The sequence below is a fragment of the Ambystoma mexicanum genome, chromosome 13 (genome assembly GCF_040938575.1).
Source record: "Ambystoma mexicanum isolate Mex_15411 chromosome 13, UKY_AmexF1_1, whole genome shotgun sequence".
NCBI lineage: Eukaryota > Metazoa > Chordata > Amphibia > Caudata > Ambystomatidae > Ambystoma > Ambystoma mexicanum.
The window spans coordinates 34,314,238-34,333,660 of record NC_090938.1 but is presented as its reverse complement, the minus strand read 5'-3'; the positions used below and the strand labels follow the sequence as shown (position 1 = coordinate 34,333,660).

Below are 19,423 nucleotides of genomic sequence, written 5' to 3'. Positions count from 1 at the left end.
CGGCAGAGTAGTTGGGCCAGAGGGAAAGAGTGTCACAGAGGTTGCAAAAGAGTACAGAAGCCAAAACAAGGGAGTCGAGATGGATTTTAGTTCCCAAGTAAAATACGCTTGGGGGAGAAGGCAATAAGAGAGGACAGGTGCACCCATTCTAAGAGGAAGAGGGATATTGGTCCGGGGGGGCTGTAGAAGGTAGCAAAAGTAAGAGAGAAGGTAGGCGAGACAGATAGCTTGCCGACTAGGCTTTCAAAGGATGAGTAAGTTTGAGTGGGGATGAGGCAGGAACCCACCCAGGGAAGATCAGAGCCACAAACCCACTCGGGGAAGATCAGAGCCCCTCCACCGCCAGGCCGGGAGGGACTGGACAGGATCTTGTATCTGTCAGGGAGAAGAGTGTCAAAAGCAGTGATGGAGCTGGCCTTGAACCACGTCTCAGTGAGAGCAAGGACGTCAAGGTTTTCAAGGAGGAGATAGATGTCAAAGGAGTGTTTGATAGCAGAACGAGAGTTGAGGGTAGCTAAGTGAAGCTAGTTTCCCCCTTTAAAATTAATTGCAGGTGGGGTGCCACCACTGGGGGGGAGTGGGGATGAGGGAAGGAGGGGTGGCGAGAGAGGGGGGAGTTGAAGAGAGATGGAAGACGCCCTCAAGAAGGAAGAGGTTGGGCTGGGAGCCCTGGGCTATGATAGTGACTTTGACTTTGTGATAGACATTAATGGTGCATTTGGCAGATGCAAAATGAGCAAAGTGCACTTCCCTTCTGGTGCCGCCAGTAATGGGAGAGAAAGAGAAAGGGGAGAGGACAGAAACCATATGCGGAGCCATAAATCAGCGCAAGGCACAGCAAAGAGAATGTCAGTGATAGTCTGTCTGGAGGAAGCATTGCTGTAGGTGTCTGCAATGTGCAGACCAGGGTTGGAAGTCAGGAGTGCCTTTTTATATTTCTTTCTTCCAAACTTAGTGAGAGAGGGGGGGTAGGTGATGTAAAAGCAATTAGGATAGGAGAGATGGAGAGCACCAAAAGGGCAGAGAAAAGAGGCGGGGGAAAGGGGGATAGCAGCGGAGAGGGTTGGAAGCCCTATGCAACAGTAGAATCTCACCAGATTAAAAGCTCATTAATACATTTGAAAGCACACCCAAAAACGAATTTGCTATAAAGCACTACAGAGCAGTACAAAATGGAGGTTGCAGTTGGAAAAGCACACCTAAAATCTTATTTGCCAGAAAGCCCTAAAGAGCAGGACAAAATGGAGGATGCATAGTTGCAAACTACACCAGATAATCGAACTTGAGTTTTAGATTTAGATTTTTCTTTTGAAGCAGAGCAATTAGAAAACAGCAGAGAGCATACAATAAGAGGCACAACACTATGAATATTACAATCAGTGCAGAGATTGGATAGTTAGACAGATGTCGAAAGGAGCAGGAGCAAAAGCAATCAGTGTCCAAGGGAGGTGTGTGGACCAGGTAAATGCATCCATGTTGCTTACCAGAGCAAATGAAAAGTCAGGGTTCTGTTTGTGATCAAATCGTGCAGTGGTCCAAGTCTGTGTGATTCATTTTTAGAAACGTTGCCAGGAGGCAAAGGGGCAAGGAATAGCAGGCATGGAGAGGTGTTCCCTACAGCTCAAGATAGGGGCCTTGGTTGGGGGCCAACTCAATGCCTGCCAGATCTCGGATTGGGCAGAAGAAAATGAGTCCCAATCAGGAGCAGGAGGTCGGCCAGAACGAGGCTCACCTCCGATGGCAATGGTGGTGGCCATGATTGCAGGGTGATCGGGACCAGCAATTAAACAGCCCCGCTGGGCGATGCGCAGGCTGGGACCCTGCGTGCGTGGGAATAGGCCCAAAGTGAAAGTGGGGAGCAGCCGCTCAGCAGGGCACTGTATCTGCAGTGCGATATGTGTAGCAAAATAAAAATTCACAAACAAGATGTTGAAGGAATTCACACAAGCTGCGCGCCGCACTCAAATGGGCAGCCGACACTGCTCACCTTCATGCAGAAATGGAGCTACTGGATCCCTGTGGTCACGACCACATACCAGAGAGGAGAAGTTCAAGAAACCTAAAGGTTGTTGTAGGAATTGTCAAAATATTGCTGAAGGTGAAACATTGCCTCATTTGTTGCTTTCTTTTTTGCCCAATCTTGATAGTAAAAAGAATAATGTATTTCAGTAAGTTTGTCCCAGATACTAATCGACTCTTCTTGGACCCGTTTTGGTTGAGAATCATGCATGGTAAATCAGTTCCGTTAACGGTTTTGAGATTTTTAAATTGTGTTTGTAAAGTTGGTTAATTCTGGAAATATGAGCGTTGTAATGAATTTATGAACTGTATAATTGTGTTTTGTATTATCCAAATTGTGTATTTTTTTGTGAAGGTTTAAATAAACCAAAACAAGTAATACAAAAATAAAAAATAAAACCTAATTACACAGCCCACCTGTTTGCACAGAGCCCTTCAAATCCTCCCAAGAGCGTATCGGGCCAAATTTACTAATCAACACGACTTAATAACTGAGACAGAGGAGAAACAAGTGAAATAGAAGAATGACTTGAAAGGGAACTTACACGTGCTGGCTAAGAGAAAATGACCACAGGACCGGCCACAAAATGCACACTTCCCATTAGCCATTGACTAGCAATAATTTACTTTTGGGGAATAGGAAATGGTGTGTTGTGTGTATGTGAAGGAATGAGGGGTGAGTGAATTTGCATGCCTTAGCTGTAGCTTGCAAGTTGAAATGTAGCCCCTGTCACATACTCAGATTGTTCACCAATATCTCAGCCCTCAGACACTGTATAATCTCCAATCTGTTCTATACCGTGTGCATTGGTCATAGCAGAGGTTCTGTCAGGTACCTGGTAAGATAATATGAAACCGTGATAAATGTTCTCGTTTGTTTTTTATTGCAATGTAACAAGCATATAAAAAAAGGCAAACAGTTGAATATGAAGTGACCGTCTTAACATTTGTTTGAAGCCATGTAACAAGCAATGAACTACACAAGAATCTGGGAAGGTGGCCAAAGTATACAAGACTTAACACATGTATATTCAGGTTACAGCGCAAAGGTAAAAAAAAACAAATGGGAAATGAGCAAACCTCGCCTATGTAAAATATTGGCTTTCTCTGTACAACAGGAGTAAACATCACACTGAAAAACAAGGGAAAGTGGAAAAGGGATAAGAAATGAGAATGCAGCCAGGAGTAGACGAACAAACCAAGCAGCAGATAAACAAAGTGATTACTTCTTGCAGTAACACCTACTGAATACAAATCTCCACACAGAGGACACCTTACAAATAAATGTTTATGCGTGGCCTTCCAAGTCATTATTATTTTCTTTTTAAAAAACGACTGTGCTCACTGATTTAAAATTTGCCCAACAGTACAGCTGTGACTGTATTGGTAAACTGTAGGAAACTATAACACATTGAGCTCTCCTTCAAAAACCATGAAGCAGGTCCACTTTTAGGGAATGTGAGACTACCAAGAGTTGTGCCTCATTTCCTCCACCAGGGCAGTCTGAGTCTAAAGTGATACTAGATGTTAAATAGTCCACAGAGAAAACTTGATTTTTCCCATTGAGGCTCTAAAAGGCACAGGGTAGAGTCAATGGCATGTGACGCAAAGTCTGGTATGGGACGGACTTTGCCACAGCCCTTAAGGGCCCTGAAGGGCCAATTCACCTCTTACGATGCTTTATGTCTAAATGTCGCACTTACTTCTTTTTTTAGCTGTTCCAAATTCTTTTTTAGCTGTTCCAAATAGATTTAGTCAGTCATCTTCAGTTTCAAGCTGCACAACAGAATGTCCCTAGTGTCACAGTTTAATGATGAATTGTACAACAACTGCACACACCTTTTAAAGCTACGCTGAGAGAAACCAGACACCAAATAAAGTGCAAAAACTGATGCAAGTGGCAACTCTAGTTTCTTGAAAAATAATCTTGTGTTCTAAGTGTATTGCCAACGGTACAGCTTAAGCCCATACATTTTAGGCGGAACAGAAAATAGTTGGCATTTTACAAACTGCTTTGAGGAGCTACTGTCTACTCAGTCTAAGTGTGTGCCATAGTGCACCTCTTTGTTGCAGAAAAATTATCATTTGTAATTAGAACTATCAACTTGGATAACATTACAAAAATGAACACATTTAAAATATAGTGCAAAAGCAACACAAACAAACCTGCCGACAACTTTGGCTTTAGTGCAAACGTCTTAATCAACACCATGGACTTGATGAAAGGGGTTCCCTTTCTCTTTAGTGCTCACTCCTTTCAAGTGTTTGGTGCAACAGGAACAATGTGAGCTTCTTGTACCTGAAAATATTCATCTGCAATCACTTGCGTAGCTGTTAAGCGGTCAGCAGGGGAGAGAAGCCTTGATAGGAGGGATTTAAGATTGCCTGACATATGAAACGCATCCAAGTCGGGTGTTCGGTCTGGCTTCATTTTCCAAGATTCTCCATGGAATATCCACAACAGAAGGCATCCATACGAATACATATCTGATGATGGGGAAGCTAGGCAGCCATCTTTCACCTCTGGGGCTGTTAAGGTCAGGTAGCCGACTGAGTTTAACAAATTGCGCTGTTCCTCTGTTTTAGTGAAATCAAAGTCTGCAAGAATTCCTTTCTTGCGGTCCAGTGTGAATACATTATTTTGGTGCACTGATCCATGCACAATGTTTGACTTGTGGAGGGTTTGCAACCCACAGGCAACCCCCTTCATCACTTTAACAACTTCCTCTGAGGTTAAAGGTATAGTTGCTTGAACTTCTCCTAAACTTTCCCCGCAATAAAATGGGACCATGAGGTAGGCTAAAGGATCAGACTTACAAAAGAAAAGGAAGAGCAGTTTTAACAGGCCAGATTCCTCCTTCAGTTCCGACCAAGCCATGTGATATTTTGCTGCCCTCTCGATCAGCTGTGCTTCTGTATCAACACCTACAGAATATCCCTTCAGCAAAACCTTCTGACCTTGAACGCTGGCGCAAACTACAGGGCGCTTGCTGCTAAGTTCCTTTAAGGGTTTTGCATCTAAAATCTCGCGTTCAAGACTGGCTGAAACAAGCCTGCTAGAATTCATGTAGGGCAGGAGTCCTGCTTCTGGATAAAGAAGCGGCAACTCAGGGAACCATTTTTTCACCAAACAACTGAGTTTCTCACACTCCTCTTGTTCGCAATATATTTCCTCAAATATTTTGTCCCTCAATTCAGTCAAATGTCCTTTTATGGTCTTGACATCAGGGTCGCTGTCCTCATCAGTGTCTTCCAAGTTTCTTTGTTCAATTAATCTCAACTTCAGATCAGTTTTTAGTCCCTTTAGAGTCTTCTTAATCCCTAGAAGCTTGTCAATATTAGGACTTTTATGGAGCCACTCAGAATTCTGCTCCTTAAATTCAAGGCTAGCAGTGTGTTTGGACAGCATCAGGTTGATAAATTGCAATTCCTCATAGATCTTTCCTATAACTTTGTTGTAAGCACAGGTTATTATTTTCTTGTCACTTTCGTTTTGTCCAGCAACAGTCATGTCCAGCTCCTTGTCAACAGTTGCCTCGACTTTTTTAAGAACCCCATCAATATCCCCTACCACCTCTTCAGAACTTATAGATACTGAAGAGGTGAGATCGAACAATTCCCTGAGATCTCGGAACCACAGAAATAGGGCCTGTAGAGATTTATCTGTATCAATTCGGACCCTGCAAAAATTGTCAAAATGTGCATCCTTCCATTCATAAAACTCACGGAATACTGTATGCGAAGAGTCCACACTTGTGGCGTCACCATATTCAGCTTCTAAAGAACTGGATAAGCGCTGCAAGGCCTTTGCACGTTCAGCAATGGTGAATATGTTAACTTCCATAATAAATTCTTGCACTGCTGAAAACAGATGCAGCTTTACCTCATTCCGTTTCCCAATCAGATCACTGACTTCAGCTTTGTCTTTGCACAACTGGATCCTCCCTTGTGCGTGATTGTATTCTTTCCATACTGCTTCCAGTTTCTGCAAGGAAGCTGGTTCAGTAATAGATTCTTCCGAAACTATTCTAATTGCCTCCGAAATATTGTCACCAATGCGAATATTCATATTTTGGCGCCTTGCTTCTTTAAGTAACAAAACTTTGGCAGATAAGCTTCCCAGCTTGTCTGCAACAGCTGTCTGTAACTTCCTTTCTAAGTTGTAACATGTTTCCTTCTCAATCTCTTTTTCTTTCTCTGCTGCAAAGTGTAGGAGCTCAATTTTAGATTCTAAAGACTGGCATTTTTTAATATTTAGATCTATTTCGTGCTTCAGCTTTTTGTTTTCTTCAATTAACATTAGTTTGTTGTTCTTTACAATAACGGAACATCGAGTGAACTCATGAGCCAACTTTGTTGAAGTTTTAATATTTCCAGAATTGTTTTCATTCCTATTCGGTGAAGGCTTCTGCATATTTAAATGGCTGTGCTTCCTAGGTTGTGCTGACGGGTCATTCTGATAATCCGCTGTCGACCTTTCAACCTGTCGATTCCGTAAAGGTGACAGGACTTGAGGTTTCAAGTGCGAGCACTTTGACTGTAATGTTCTATCTTCAATGCTGTTACAATTTGCTGTGGGTTTGCACCGCAAAGCAAACCCCCTTTTTAAAACTTCTTCACCGATATCGACATTGCTATGCTCTGCTTGCACAACAATAGTGTTATCCCTATAAGTTGCTTTGCGTCGAACAGTTATCTGCTTTTCATTAATCATAGAGATTAAAAACTCTGTACCACTTTGGGACAAGGATACATCGGAGTCAAAAAGCTGTAGCCCCCACAGTCTGTATTTCTTGGCAAAGCTTGGGCGCTGGAGCTCATCTGGAAGGTCAACAATGTTGGATCTGCTCAGCACTTCGGAGTTTCCGTAGTCGATATAGGTCACCTGGCACTTTTCATCATCGATGACAGTTTGCACTCGACATCTGTACCAAGTGTTGTCGTGCGAGAACAGGCCGCCATACATGCGCCCCGGGTCAGGGTTCCCAAAGACGGCGCTCATCATGGGGCAGACCTGGGCCAGCTCTTCCACCAGCTCGCAGATCTCGTACCCTCTGGGCAGCGACTGCCCCCAAAAGGTGACAGCGTCCTCCACATGGCTCACAAACACCTCCTCCCATGGGCCCAGGCTCTGGTCACCATCCATGCTGAAATACTGCTTGCTTGCACGTTGCTAGGGTTGCTCTGCTGGGGCTGAAGCGATTGATGGCCGGGTTTTGTGGAAACCCATGGAGGGGCCGGTGGAAAGGTAAGGCTCTGCTTTCCCTGGGGCACGTGCGGAGGAAAGGGCACCAGCGAGCATGCGCAGAACCGCGCCGGATGCGCGTCACACGCAAGGCCTTCAAGTGAGAGCTGCGGGCCGTGCGCCGGCGACACAGAAAAGAGACTCACCCTGCCCATCCTGGAGAATAGATATAAAAGAGGTACAACGATAACTACGGGGCGTATGACACGGAGCCGGTTCTATGTGCCCGAATTGGAATCACGTCCTACCTCCGCGGCATAAACATAAGAGGGCCACCCACCTTACCGGGGAGTGCAGCCTTTCCTACGCGTCAGTGCGGCCCCGGTTCTCTGTTTGCAGCGCATCACTGGTAGTCTTTCCTCAGTGTCTCTGGTTCCCCCGTTCGTCCCTCTTCACTGTCCGTGGCGCGCGTTGTGTGTGTGTTTTCCGGTGCGCGTCACTTCCGCTTCCGCTCGCCATCTCCTCACGCTAGCTGTTCCGTTGCCGAGCGCGCGCTCTTTCCGGCCCTTTTCTCACCCTTCCAGAAGCCGCGGCCATGGCGTACCGGGGGCAGGGCCCGAAGGTGCAGAAAGTGATGGTGCAGCCCATCGTATCCTTTCACCGGCGGCCGCCGCCGCGCAGCCAGAGGAGAGGGGTCGCGGGGGGAGAAGGGGCAGGGTCGTACTAGGACACAAAGGGGGTAAAGGGGCAGGAGTGAGAGGAGGCCGCGGGCAGGTTATCGCCTCGCTTCGGGGAGTGCTTTGAAGTCTGGGAAGTTGGAGAGGTACAAGGCTGCTTGCTGCACGGGGATGGATGTTCCCGGCCTCTGTGCAGGGTTGTTGAGGAATAACGTACGTTGTGCCTGGGATGGGGGGTGGTGGTGGTGGCGGCGGTTGTGACTGTTGTACGAGGGGATGCCTGTATGGAACAGGGGCTTCTCTGCCATTTCCCTGGTCTACAAGAAGGAAGCGGGGCTCATGGGGGGACAGGGGGATTTTATTGGTGGGAGGGAGACTGCTGGAGACATTGGATGTGCAGGGCTCACAATAGAGGGGAGCTGGATGATATTTAGCTCCTGGCTTTATCCAAGGGGAGCCTGGTTAGCTTGAAACCAGCAGGTTTAAGAAGCTTTTGGCTCCTTGGCCCAGCTGGTGCCTCCCAAACATGTAAATGTGACTTATTTGAGAATGTTTAAAGTACTAGAACACATCTGATCCACTAAAAACAATGGATCATACTTAAAGTTAGAAGAGCATCCCTGGAAGCTCCTGGTTATCCTGCTAGCTCCTGCCTACAGCGTGAAGCCCGACACCCGGGAGCTGGTTTTAATATCTGCTCATTGAATCTCCACTTCGGACCCTGATGTGCTGTTGGTAGTTTCAGTTCAGGAAAACCAGTTGCCCTGTCCTCGGTTTGTGTAGTCGGTATAGGTTGGATGGTGTTTCGGTGTTTGTGATGGCTTGTTCGTATGAACCTTCATTTTGTAGCTGTTTGGTTTGGTTGGCTGTTGCAGAGTTTGTGGTGGTGTTTGCCAAATATTAGCACTTGGGCAGCCTGTGCTTTCTGTAAAATGGTGCATTTCATAGGGGCTGAAATAATCCTTTGATTAGCAGGAGCTACACTTAGCTCCTGGGCATCCAGCATTTAGTCGGGGGGAGGGGAGCTAGTACATTTGGCAGAAGTTCTGCATCAGATTCGACCATATAATTTTGTCCTTTATGCTTTAAATGTTGAATGGGTAGTCCCAAACGCCCAGAGTTAAACTTGCGTGTTTGCTCAACATCAGTTGGCGTGGGGAGCCAAAAGTAGCTCCTGGTAGATGTTTGCTTTTAAGCCAAGAAGGCTCTTCGAGGCAAAGAGCAGGCACTAAATGGATCCTTGGCACGCATTTGCATCTTGTGCTGCTACTGCCAGCCTAATCTGTGGCAATGAATCATAGAAATTCTAATCGAAATATGGAACCCGTTGCTTCACACCCATGCCCTAATATGACTACTAATCATTGCATGAGTTGCCCTAACATTGGGGAGGAGGGATGAAGTATATGGGTTGGTGAAGACTGCAAACATAGCATGTGGAAGGTAGTGTTGCAGGTCATTGTGGGGGCAGGGTCGTTAAGTGATCCTTATGGTGAGATTGGGGGTCGTGGGTAACTAGGTGTCGTAGTGTTTTGATGCTGCATTGTAGTTCATTCACAAGTGGATATGCAGGATTTATTTGGGTAAGACCTGAAGAGACAAAACAAGGTTGCAGAAAGCAGCCGCTGTATTCTGGGGAGAGCTTGGCTACAGTTTCTGACATGTGTAACCCAGGTGAAGGTGTGTGGTATGGACTGTTCTTTATGATTCCATGATTTCCACCGTGCCTTAGTTTGCTTTCCTTAACAGATATATAACAGAATCTGATCTTTCGATACTTGCAAAACGTAAGTATGCTTCATGCAGTGTCTTGTACTCAGCTCTCCACATTCTACGTCTGATGGAGGGACCAAATCTGTTTGGTGTGAACCATTTCAAATTGGATGGTGCTCGTTTGAACAGACTGTCAAAACCACCCTTCGACGTTTGTAAAGTGCACCTCCATTTGCACGTGTTAATCAACATGATGCGTTGTTAAACAGTGGGCCTAATTGCTTTAGCGTGATGTTGGTTTCTTGGCTGCTTTTTTTAATTCCCTGCACTTTTTTTTCCCAGAGGTCTAAAATCCAGGTGTGGTTGTACGAGCAGGTGAACATGCGGATAGAGGGCTGCATCATTGTAAGTTACACTCGCACGGGCGTGCAATATGTTTAATCTAAATCTGTATATAGATATATCTCATGCAAGCAGTGTCAACATTCTCAGTAAGAAGCACTTTCTTGGCCATGTGCCAAATAACCCCTGAATAGGAAAAAGTAATCCTGGAGTAATAAGCCAGGCCCACTGGAAAATAAATATCTCCAAATAGTGAAGCAAACGTGTAGTTTCTGCATAAGCTTTGAATTGTGTATTCATGTACCAAGTCAATAACCCCCGCAAGTTATAACTTGCTATATTCAGCATACATTTCTGTGCTGACTTTGAGTTACAGGGAGATTAAATGAAACTATCAGTTTGAAAAATGACATTTTGGGTGTTGAATTGACTGCTTTGTTCTAATTGGTTTTAAGCTGGGTACAGATTTTGCACTGGTTATTTCCAATTGACTCTTGCCACGTGTGTGAATGCATGTGTAGTGCATTTGTACATCAAGTAAATGGTTTCAAAGCGCCCACGTGGCAACATGGGAATGAAATGACAATGGAAGAGGCGGTCATACGAGCAAAGGGTTTAGGCGGGTGTGGGAGAATACCTGCCTACATCCTCAAATCAAAATTCACGATGTATGTCCCGCCCACAGCCACACAAGTCTCAGCCCATTTGCACACGGCTCTGCCCACACGCCCCACCCACCCGTCAAAAGTTAAACTCGGTCGTTGTACCCTTCAGTTTGCTTACTATAGCATTGAAAATCATTTGTTCAGTGCTATAGTAAGCAAAATGGAGGGGGATCCGCCGCCAACATACTGCTTTCAATCCGTCATTGGATTGAAAGCAGTATTACGGCAGTCAGGGTCGCATTGAGGGAGAAAGGTGAATGAATGCTGGCCGCCAACGGCGGCCTCATAGTGGTGCAGGCAGTGGGCACGAACATTTTGCGCCGTTTCCGGGTCCCGCCCACTTCTCCATCCAATTGGCTACCAGCGGCGGCCAATCGGGTGGAGAATATGACGGCCCGGGAAAGAATGTCAAAATTCCTGAGATTCAATTTACTTTTCGGGAGAAATGCTTAAAATTCCGGAGTCTCCGGAAAAATTCCAGAGGTTAGGCAGGTATGTGTGGGAGGCCATGGCCCAAGATCCCGGTCACCCATCTCAGCGAGTGGGGTTTTGCATAAGCGGGAAGGAAGGGGAGGGGGGAGGTAAGTCGCGTGGAGCTTCCAGAATTTGAAGCAAGTTCATTTTATTTTTGCATAGCGCTCTAAGCCCTCGGGCATCAAGGCGCTGATTACTGACATTGGTTGGCTTGCCATGTTACACTGTAGCGTTATGGCAAAACATGGGTGAAAAGGGAAGCGTCTGGCTCTTAGGAAAAATGTTTTGAGCTACTTGCGTATGTCCCGCGTGGGAGTGTTCACTCTCAAGGCTGGTGGTAGCGCGTTCCACTTGTTGGTGATGTTTGCCGGAAAGCTGCTCTCCTGAGGCGATTCGTGAGTGGTGTCAGGGGTTTTGGTGATTTGGCTGCAAGGTATCTTGGGGCCGAATTATATATGCGTTTGAGGGTTGTGGTTGGTGTTTTTTGAAGCACATACGCTCATGCGGCAAACGACACCAAAAAACGGGGTTGAATTTCATAATGCATCCCAATAAATTACACCCTTATGGCATGTGGAGTCAACACTGCACATCGAGTGACATTGTTGGCTGAAATTGTACACAGCGGAATTCGAACAGGCCAATAATGACACATGTGGGCCTTAAACTAGACTACAGTAATAAGCAGATGGTACCTTTTGACATAATGCACTCGTGGCTGACTGCAGGACCCTTCAGGCAGCCATGCTCCTGCTTCTTTATTGCAGTAGTGGGTGAAGGGGAGGGGACCAAGGGAAACGTTACTGTGGTTGAGACACTGTAAAGTATACTTGTGTCAGGAATTTTGAGCCGTCTCGGGGCAAGGGGTCGGGCTGTTCCATGGGAGGAAGCCAGCTGAGGACACAGATCGGCTACCAGCTTGCTGTTTAGCCATCGCCTGACAAGCCAGGAGTTGGCCCTGGAGAAACGTACTTAAGCGGGAAGGAGCGTTTAGTGCGAGCCAGTTGTAGATGGCATGGTGCCCGGCTCCATACAGCCTTATGGGTGATGCATATGCACCTTCTGAATTCTCACATGGCATAGTGGGTTCGTCCTTTCATCCGTTTCTCTACTTTTCTTATTAAATGCGTTTTGTATTGTTGCCCTCCTCCTCTGGGTGCTTTGACATTATGGTATTTCACATCCTTGCAGGAGCCAGTGGAGAGATTCTAGGGTTGTAGAGATGCAGCCCCTGGGCTTGAGGCGAAGGCTGTCTTGCAGCCCTATTCTGGATTACCTGGAGGGGTTGTAGAGAGGAATAGGGTAGATTAAGGGAGAGGCTATTTCAGTATTCTAGCCTGGGGAGTAATGGGGCTCTAGATACTCTGAGCTTCTGGGGGGAATTGAGTAAAGGAAAGATTTCTTTGAGGAGGTGGATTTGAAAATGGGCCGTCTTGGCAAGGTCCTGGGTGTGAGGGAGGGAAGAGGGGGGGGGTCAAATGTCTGCATGGTTTTGGCTTCAGAGGAGGGGGGGGGTCCTGGGGTGGCCAGAGTGAGAGGAAGAAAGAGAGCAGGAGTCCCAATGGGAAGTTTCTCTTGCTGGAATTGAGGCAGAGATCATTGGAGGCACACCAGGGCTGGATGGCAGATGGGCAGTCGGGAATGATATAGGGGGGTAAGGAGAGGATCTTGTCATCTGCATAACACAAAGTAAGGGGAGAAGGTGGAAATTTAGCACGCAAACTGAACAAGTTGCATATTAAAGAGCCGTGGAGAAAAGTTGGAGCCCTGGGGGACGCTACAGGTGGAGGTGGAGGGAGAGAAGAGCCCAGGATAACCTGCGAGGGCCGGTATGACATTTATACTGCACCTATAGACAAGTGTTTAAAAGTGCGATGGGGCAAGGGAGGGGGAACAGTGGGAAGACAAAGACAACAATCCTACTAGGCCAGGTGTCATTCAGATCACATTTGAAACACTTGTGTATAGGCGCGTTACAAATGCCATATCACGTGTGAGGGACCGGGGGGGGCTGTGCAGTACATGGGATAGTAGAATAAATAACAAAAGGTAAAGGTACGACCAGCTGATGGCAAAGTCCAAGGGTAAGTGCTGACGTTGGGTGTCAAGTGCTGGAAGTGGGACTGAAGGGATACAGAAGACAGTCCCCAGGTGCGTGGGTTGCCCGGAAGGCAGTGCAGGAGTGTGACTGGCGGGGGAGGGGACCTGGGCCCGATATCAGATGTATCCAGTGCAATTTCATATTCAGTCTGGAATTCAGCAGGGAAGAGGAGGGGGAAAAGGCTGAAGCAAAGGGAGAGGTTTTGGGGTGCTTCCGGAACCGGGGATGATTCTTTTCAAGTTTTACGGACGCTGTTCCAGAGGGAGGCCCTAGCCGAAGAAAGAATTGCCACCAGCTCATTGCTTTAGGAAGCGACTGACCCTGAGGGAGTTGGAGGCGGATGAGCTAAGAACTCGAGAAATTGGATATTTAGGGAGAGTTGAAGGTATTGAGGCCCCAGAAGGCCTTTTGGACCATGCAGAGGGTTTTGAACTCAATCCTCAGTCATTGATGAAGGTCAGCCAGGCCAATGCCGGCTGCTCGATACCTGGTGCATCTGTTTTGAGGATGGGATGGTTGACTGTTGAACGTAGGGGAGAGATCAAGTAGAATGAGAACAGGGGTGGATGTGAGCAGTTTTCACAGGTGTTGAGAAGAGCAGTTTCTGTGCCTCAATCGGCTCAGTGTGCTGGATCAGGTTGGGGTGGGGGGGGGGGGTTAGCTTCTCCAAGTTTCCCAAGGAAGGGGGTGATGGTGATGGGGCGGTAGTTAGCTGGACATGATGGGTCTGTAGTTTTTTCTTCTTCAAGGGGGGGGCTCCCAAGAGGGGAAAGAGAGTAGCAAAAGAAGTGATTGCAGAAATCGGCAAGTGCTGGTGCAAGATCCAGTATTGTCCTTAATGGTTCTGGAAGGACAGTGGTGACCAGGTGCACGAGAGACGCAAGCCTTGGTGTGGCTCTTTTTCTTGGAGCGAATGGGGAAAAGTATTGCCTTTGGAGAAGGTGACAGGGCAGTTTGTCAGAGGCTGAGCCTGAGGTTTGCCACTTCGTTTCTCAGCCCTGCACTTGTGTTTCAGGGCTGCAAGTTCAGTCTTGTACCTGATATGCTTGGGGGCATGGTTCAGGTGGATCCTCGTGACTGGGGAGAGCATGTGATGGCAAGATGGATGTTGTGGAGTCCGAGGTAGTCTGCAGTGGGAAAGGGTGGGTGAAGGTAGATGCAAAGGCAGCTGCTGACACTTGTTTCATCGGATTGATGTTCGTGAACATGGCTGGCAGGGCTGGGGAAGGTGCTGTCAGGTGGCAGAGAGGGTCCAGGTGAGAGGAGGGAATGGTTTGATCAGGAGTGGGTGAGAGCAAGAGATCAGTGTGGATGATTTCATCGAGAGGGTGTCCAACCAAGTGACTAGAACCAAAGGGGAGAATGGAGCGAGGTGCAGAGGTCATAGCAGAGGGTCATAATTGAGGAGTCAATGTGTATGTTGAAGTCACTGTGGAGAGGGTTTATTGGTGGATGTTAGCTAGGTCAGCACCAGTCTTGAGTTAAAGACTGCTGAAATGGTAGTTTAGGGATAACTTATTAGGCAGAGCAGTGATCTGGTTAATTTGGGTGGGGTTGAGGGGGTTATTTCTGCATCGGTAGCTACTAGCTATTAATTTTGCACGGCATCCACTATGGTTGCCGACTCTAGAGGTAGCTTTGTATCCATCAAGGAGTAAGTCCGCCCAGCAAAGTGAAATCGGGGACGTGCATGTTGTGTAATGTCACTGGCTAAACAAAGAAATCAGAGTTCGGGAGGATATCTCGCGCTCACACCAACTGAATAGATACAAAAGTTCCTCAAGTTACATAACATTTGTTAGTTTAATTTGATTTTCAAAGTGAAGAACAGCCTGTTCTTCACTTTGAAAATCAAATTAAACTAACAAATGTTATGTAACTTGAGGAACTTTTGTATCTATTCAGTTGGTGTGAGCGCGAGATATCCTCCCGAACTCTGATTTCTTTGTTTACTTTGTACAAACTTTGTGGGAAGTTTGAGGGAGTATTATCACTTGCTGCCGACCCCCCCGTATTTACATTAGTTTTCATTATTTTTTGAAATTTGAGAGTGGAAAAGAGCGCACGCAATTTGTTAGCGATCCCACAAGGAAAATTTATATTTCTCTAATGTCACTGGCTGATGGTTCAACGCTGGTTTCTTGCTGCCGTATGTCTAACGATGTTCTGTGACCAAAATTGAAATCTCGTGTGATCCACACCGAATGCATGGCAGTGGTTTTATTTTCTGTTGGGTGGGTGTTCATGCTGCAAATCTAGACATGAAATGCTTACTTTAGTGCGTTACAATGCTTTAAATCTCTTCTAGCTGTCTCAAATGATTCTCATCCCCAAATAGTTAATGCCCCATAGGTATGTTTGTAGGACACTGGTTGCCAGGCTAAGGAAGCTCTTCGTGGGCTAGGACCAGGCGCCATCTCCCACCAGTTCTGAACCCTGTACTTATCCAGGTTTTTCCTTCTGTGACAGTGACGCAGAAGTGCACCCGGGGGCGGCTCCAGAGCCAGCCTCTGTCTGCTTTAATATGTGGGTTGTCTTGGTTCAGTGCTGACACTTCTGGCGTGAAGTTCGGCGCGCGAGTCCATCGCTTGATGCAGGGGCATGTCCAGTTTTTCAAAGGGGACTGTTGCCAGTGTGTTCTGTATTCCACACATTTCTTCTGAACTCGCGGTCTGGGCCTGTTAAGAGCGCATTTTTTCAAATTCTTGTCTCTCAGGGATTCGATGAATACATGAACTTGGTGCTGGATGACGCACAAGAAGTCCACCTGAAGACTAAGACCAGGAAACAGTTGGGTGAGTCCATAGCCCTCTGGTGGCGGCGTTGGTGCTTTGTGTAAATAATGGCCTGTTGGCTCACTTGAGATAATGCGCTTGCTTTGGTCCAATGAACAAAGTTGGTGTTCATTATGATTGCTATGTCATATTATGTTGTCACGGCAAATGCCTGCTCTCGTGTACAGGCAGTGATGGACTAGTTCGTGTGTGGCGCCTAGTTCTAGATGTGACAAGGGTCAGAATCAGATGTGATATGTCAGGTCTACTATGATGTGTGAAGACGCAACATCTAGCATGTGTGGCTGACAATGCAGAGCAAGCTCTGGGGTTATGTTATGGGGGAGTGTCTGAAGTGTTTAACCTCGTTCTTTGTCTTTCACAGGCCGTATCATGTTAAAGGGGGACAACATCACTTTGCTGCAGAGTGTCACAGTCTAGGCATTGCCAGCCACGAACTCTCGTTTTTTTAAATGGTGGCATTGAACTATGCCATTGAAGACTCAAGTGCCCCGGAAGAGGCTTTTGTGACCAACAAAGCACGTGAATTGACGGGGTTGGGCAAGGATGCTGCCCCTTGTGAGGATTCTTTCGTGATTGGAAATGTTAACCTGTAGCAATGGTAACTTGTGTTTCGTTTTGAACTTATTTTGATAAATAAACCGGTTTGTGTTAAAGTTCTTGTCATTTCTCACGGCCCCTGTAGCGGGCTCGGAAGGATCACTGCGTTCGCGATCGGGCACATATTTATTTGAGCTGTTATTTTCACCCTTGCGATGTTGCAGGTATGGCTGTCGTGGGGCTGGGAGCAATACTGTATGTAGTGCACAAGACGCAGAGTTTGATGCCATGTGCGTGCGTTTGTCCAAAGTTCTGCTCTGCGGTTGGGAGCAAAGCCATTCTTTTCCCCTTCGGTTGTATGAGTTTGCACTCATAGCGCAGATGCACCGTACACATTTTAAATTGTATGTTCTATCATGAATTGCCAGCTGACCGGAAGATAGGAGGTTAATATGGAGAATCTAACTTGGTTTCTACACCCTAGGTGTGGACACTCTGCATTGTCGGTGGTAAAATGTTTGACTTTTTGTTACCATTCCCCTTAAAAAAATACCCATGGGGCTAAAGACGTGCTAAGTTTTTACTTGATGCGTCTCACATACAGACTCAATTTTTCTACTTTTGTGTCTTGCCCGTGGAATGAATTTTCCGTAATATCGCCTATGTTTGCTTCCTTAAGCGGTGGGACTTCTTTGCTAACCTATTGGGACACAACTGTTTTCTAAGAGAAGCAGCAATGCATGTGAATTGCCGTCTCAAAATATGTACGAATGTAAATCCATCTTGAAATGGACGCCTTTTTTAACCGGTTCTGATTGGGGCACTTGCATAGAAACTGCCTGAAGAAAGCATACCCCGGCCTCCCAATACAATAGCAAGTGTGGCCAAAGGCAATGGTCTCTTATATGAGCATTTACTGTGCATGGTACTTGTATGCTTTAATCTGGAGTCACTTGAAGGATGCATTTCATTTTTTATATAGCGCTTTACATAGGACATATTTACATACACTGCTATCTAAATTGGTACTCATTTTCGAGACAATGTATGCTTTTCATCCAGGCGCACTAAGAAATACAGTAGGTTTTGAATACGTGTATGCTCAGAAAACCACTAACCATGCTGAAATATTCTTACCCTAAAACACGGGACACCTCTAACGCAACAAAACACGCTAGGAGCTTCACCAACTATGTATGAGCTACACATTACCACGAGACAAACGACCCAAACAAAAAAATGGCCGATTTCTCTGAACTGGTGCTACCAACAGACCATCTAAGCTCTTGCGCTTATCTCACTCATCCCAACAATACCCTTCCACCCCCTCCCAGATCTGCCGAGTGCCAAGAAACCACACAAGTGGCAGTAGTGCACTGTACAAGACCAATTGAAACGTAATGCCCACATTGACCTGTGAATCATCGCATGTCCAGAATTCTACTAGCCCTGACTGACCCTTGTCCCTAGAACTGCAATCAAACAGCCAAGTTCTTGGCACTGCTATCAAATTTTCAGATACTCTGCCAACTGGCCAAGTATTGAGACAGTGAGTGGGGCGTGAACACCTTGGCTTTTGTTCACTTGAAACTTATGTAATGGCTTAGCTTGTGCTTCAGGGTGCATAAACCCACCTCATTGCCCTGCCCGATCTATCCTTTTGTCTGTTTGCTTTTCACATTACAACCTTCTGTGCCGTGTGCAGAGGGGCTTCAGGTGTGCCTGATTGCAAGAAATATTTGATGTTGAACTAAGAATTTTGGCAGCAGTGTTTGATATCCATTCGCTGACTGGGGATTCAATACTATGATGACTTGGCTTCTCTGCAGGAGTACAAGGATAAGCAGGGGTGAAAATGCTTGCCCAGCCCTGCCCTTCTACAAACCAAGAGCCAAAACAACCATTAAGGTAAAACGGGCCCGGTTAAGCGATATACTTTCTTTGCCTTTTGTGGTAATGTGGGCCTGAGGGATGATATTCTCTTGAGGGATATGTATGTGATCCAGTAGTGACCCAAACAGAGTAATACAGTGCAGTGTAAAGAGAATGTCCAAGGTTCTATACAAACATTTTTACTTAAATCGGTCTGCCACCCTATGGCACTTTGAGATTTCCAATATCGGAGTGTCGTGCCCCTGAGACCTTCCTGGCCTCTACCTTGTATTTCCTGTTTCTGTTGGCCCCATGGCCCCTGTGCACCCTTCTTTCCTCCCCACTGGCCCGCTTTCCCTTCCGTGTTTTTCCCCATCCTCCTGGCCCTGATTGGTGCCCTCCTAGGGCAGCCCCTGTGGCTAACGGTGGCGCCCTTATCGTGTCAGCCGGGGAAGCCAGTGACCAGCCAGCAGCTAATAGGAATAGTACAGTAGGAGTGGCCTAGGTGGAGAGTAGAGCATTTTCTACCCTGAAAGCCCAGCCGCTTAGTAAACCAATGTTAAACACTGATTATTGTCCACTGCCTTCCGGCTCCCACACTGTCTACTCTAGCTGTGTTAGGATTGTATTAATCTCTGTTGGGTGTAGGCCTCTCTCCCACAGGCGACTCCCACTACTAGATAGCACACCATCTAAAATCACTGTGCTGCTCTCTACCTACCAAAGTTTACTGTGTTGTAATCTGCCTCTTAAGACTGTCGCACCTAGACTGTGCACTGAAGTCTGAGTTGTATTCTACCCTTAAGACTGCGTCACATCTAGAAGTTGTGCCCAAGTGATATTGTGCTGCATTCTACCCTCTTAACATATCTCAAATGTATGTAGGACACTTAGTTTACTGTGTTGAATTCTGCCTCTTAACACTGGCACGTCTAGACAGTGCGCTGAAAGTTTACTGTGTTGCGCTATTCCTCCTAAGACTGTCGCATCTAGACATTGTGCCCAAGTGATACTATGTGCGTTCCACCTTCTAAGCCCAT

The 19,423-nt window shown here is 46.5% G+C and overlaps 1 protein-coding gene and 1 pseudogene across 1 annotated transcript; one reads left to right on the top strand and one right to left on the bottom strand.

The window, feature by feature from the left end:
* Positions 1 to 2,880: 2,880 nt before the first annotated feature.
* Positions 2,881 to 7,301, bottom strand: LOC138520790 (serine/threonine-protein kinase 31 pseudogene; annotated as a pseudogene).
* Positions 7,302 to 7,423: 122 nt separating this feature from the next.
* Positions 7,424 to 16,627, top strand: SNRPE (small nuclear ribonucleoprotein polypeptide E). Its single transcript, XM_069633104.1, has 5 exons — positions 7,424 to 7,853; positions 9,642 to 9,668; positions 9,937 to 9,999; positions 15,893 to 15,971; positions 16,336 to 16,627. The coding sequence occupies exons 1-5, from the start codon at positions 7,800 to 7,802 to the stop codon at positions 16,389 to 16,391; spliced, it is 279 nt and encodes a 92-aa protein (XP_069489205.1). The 5' UTR covers positions 7,424 to 7,799; the 3' UTR covers positions 16,392 to 16,627.
* Positions 16,628 to 19,423: the final 2,796 nt, after the last annotated feature.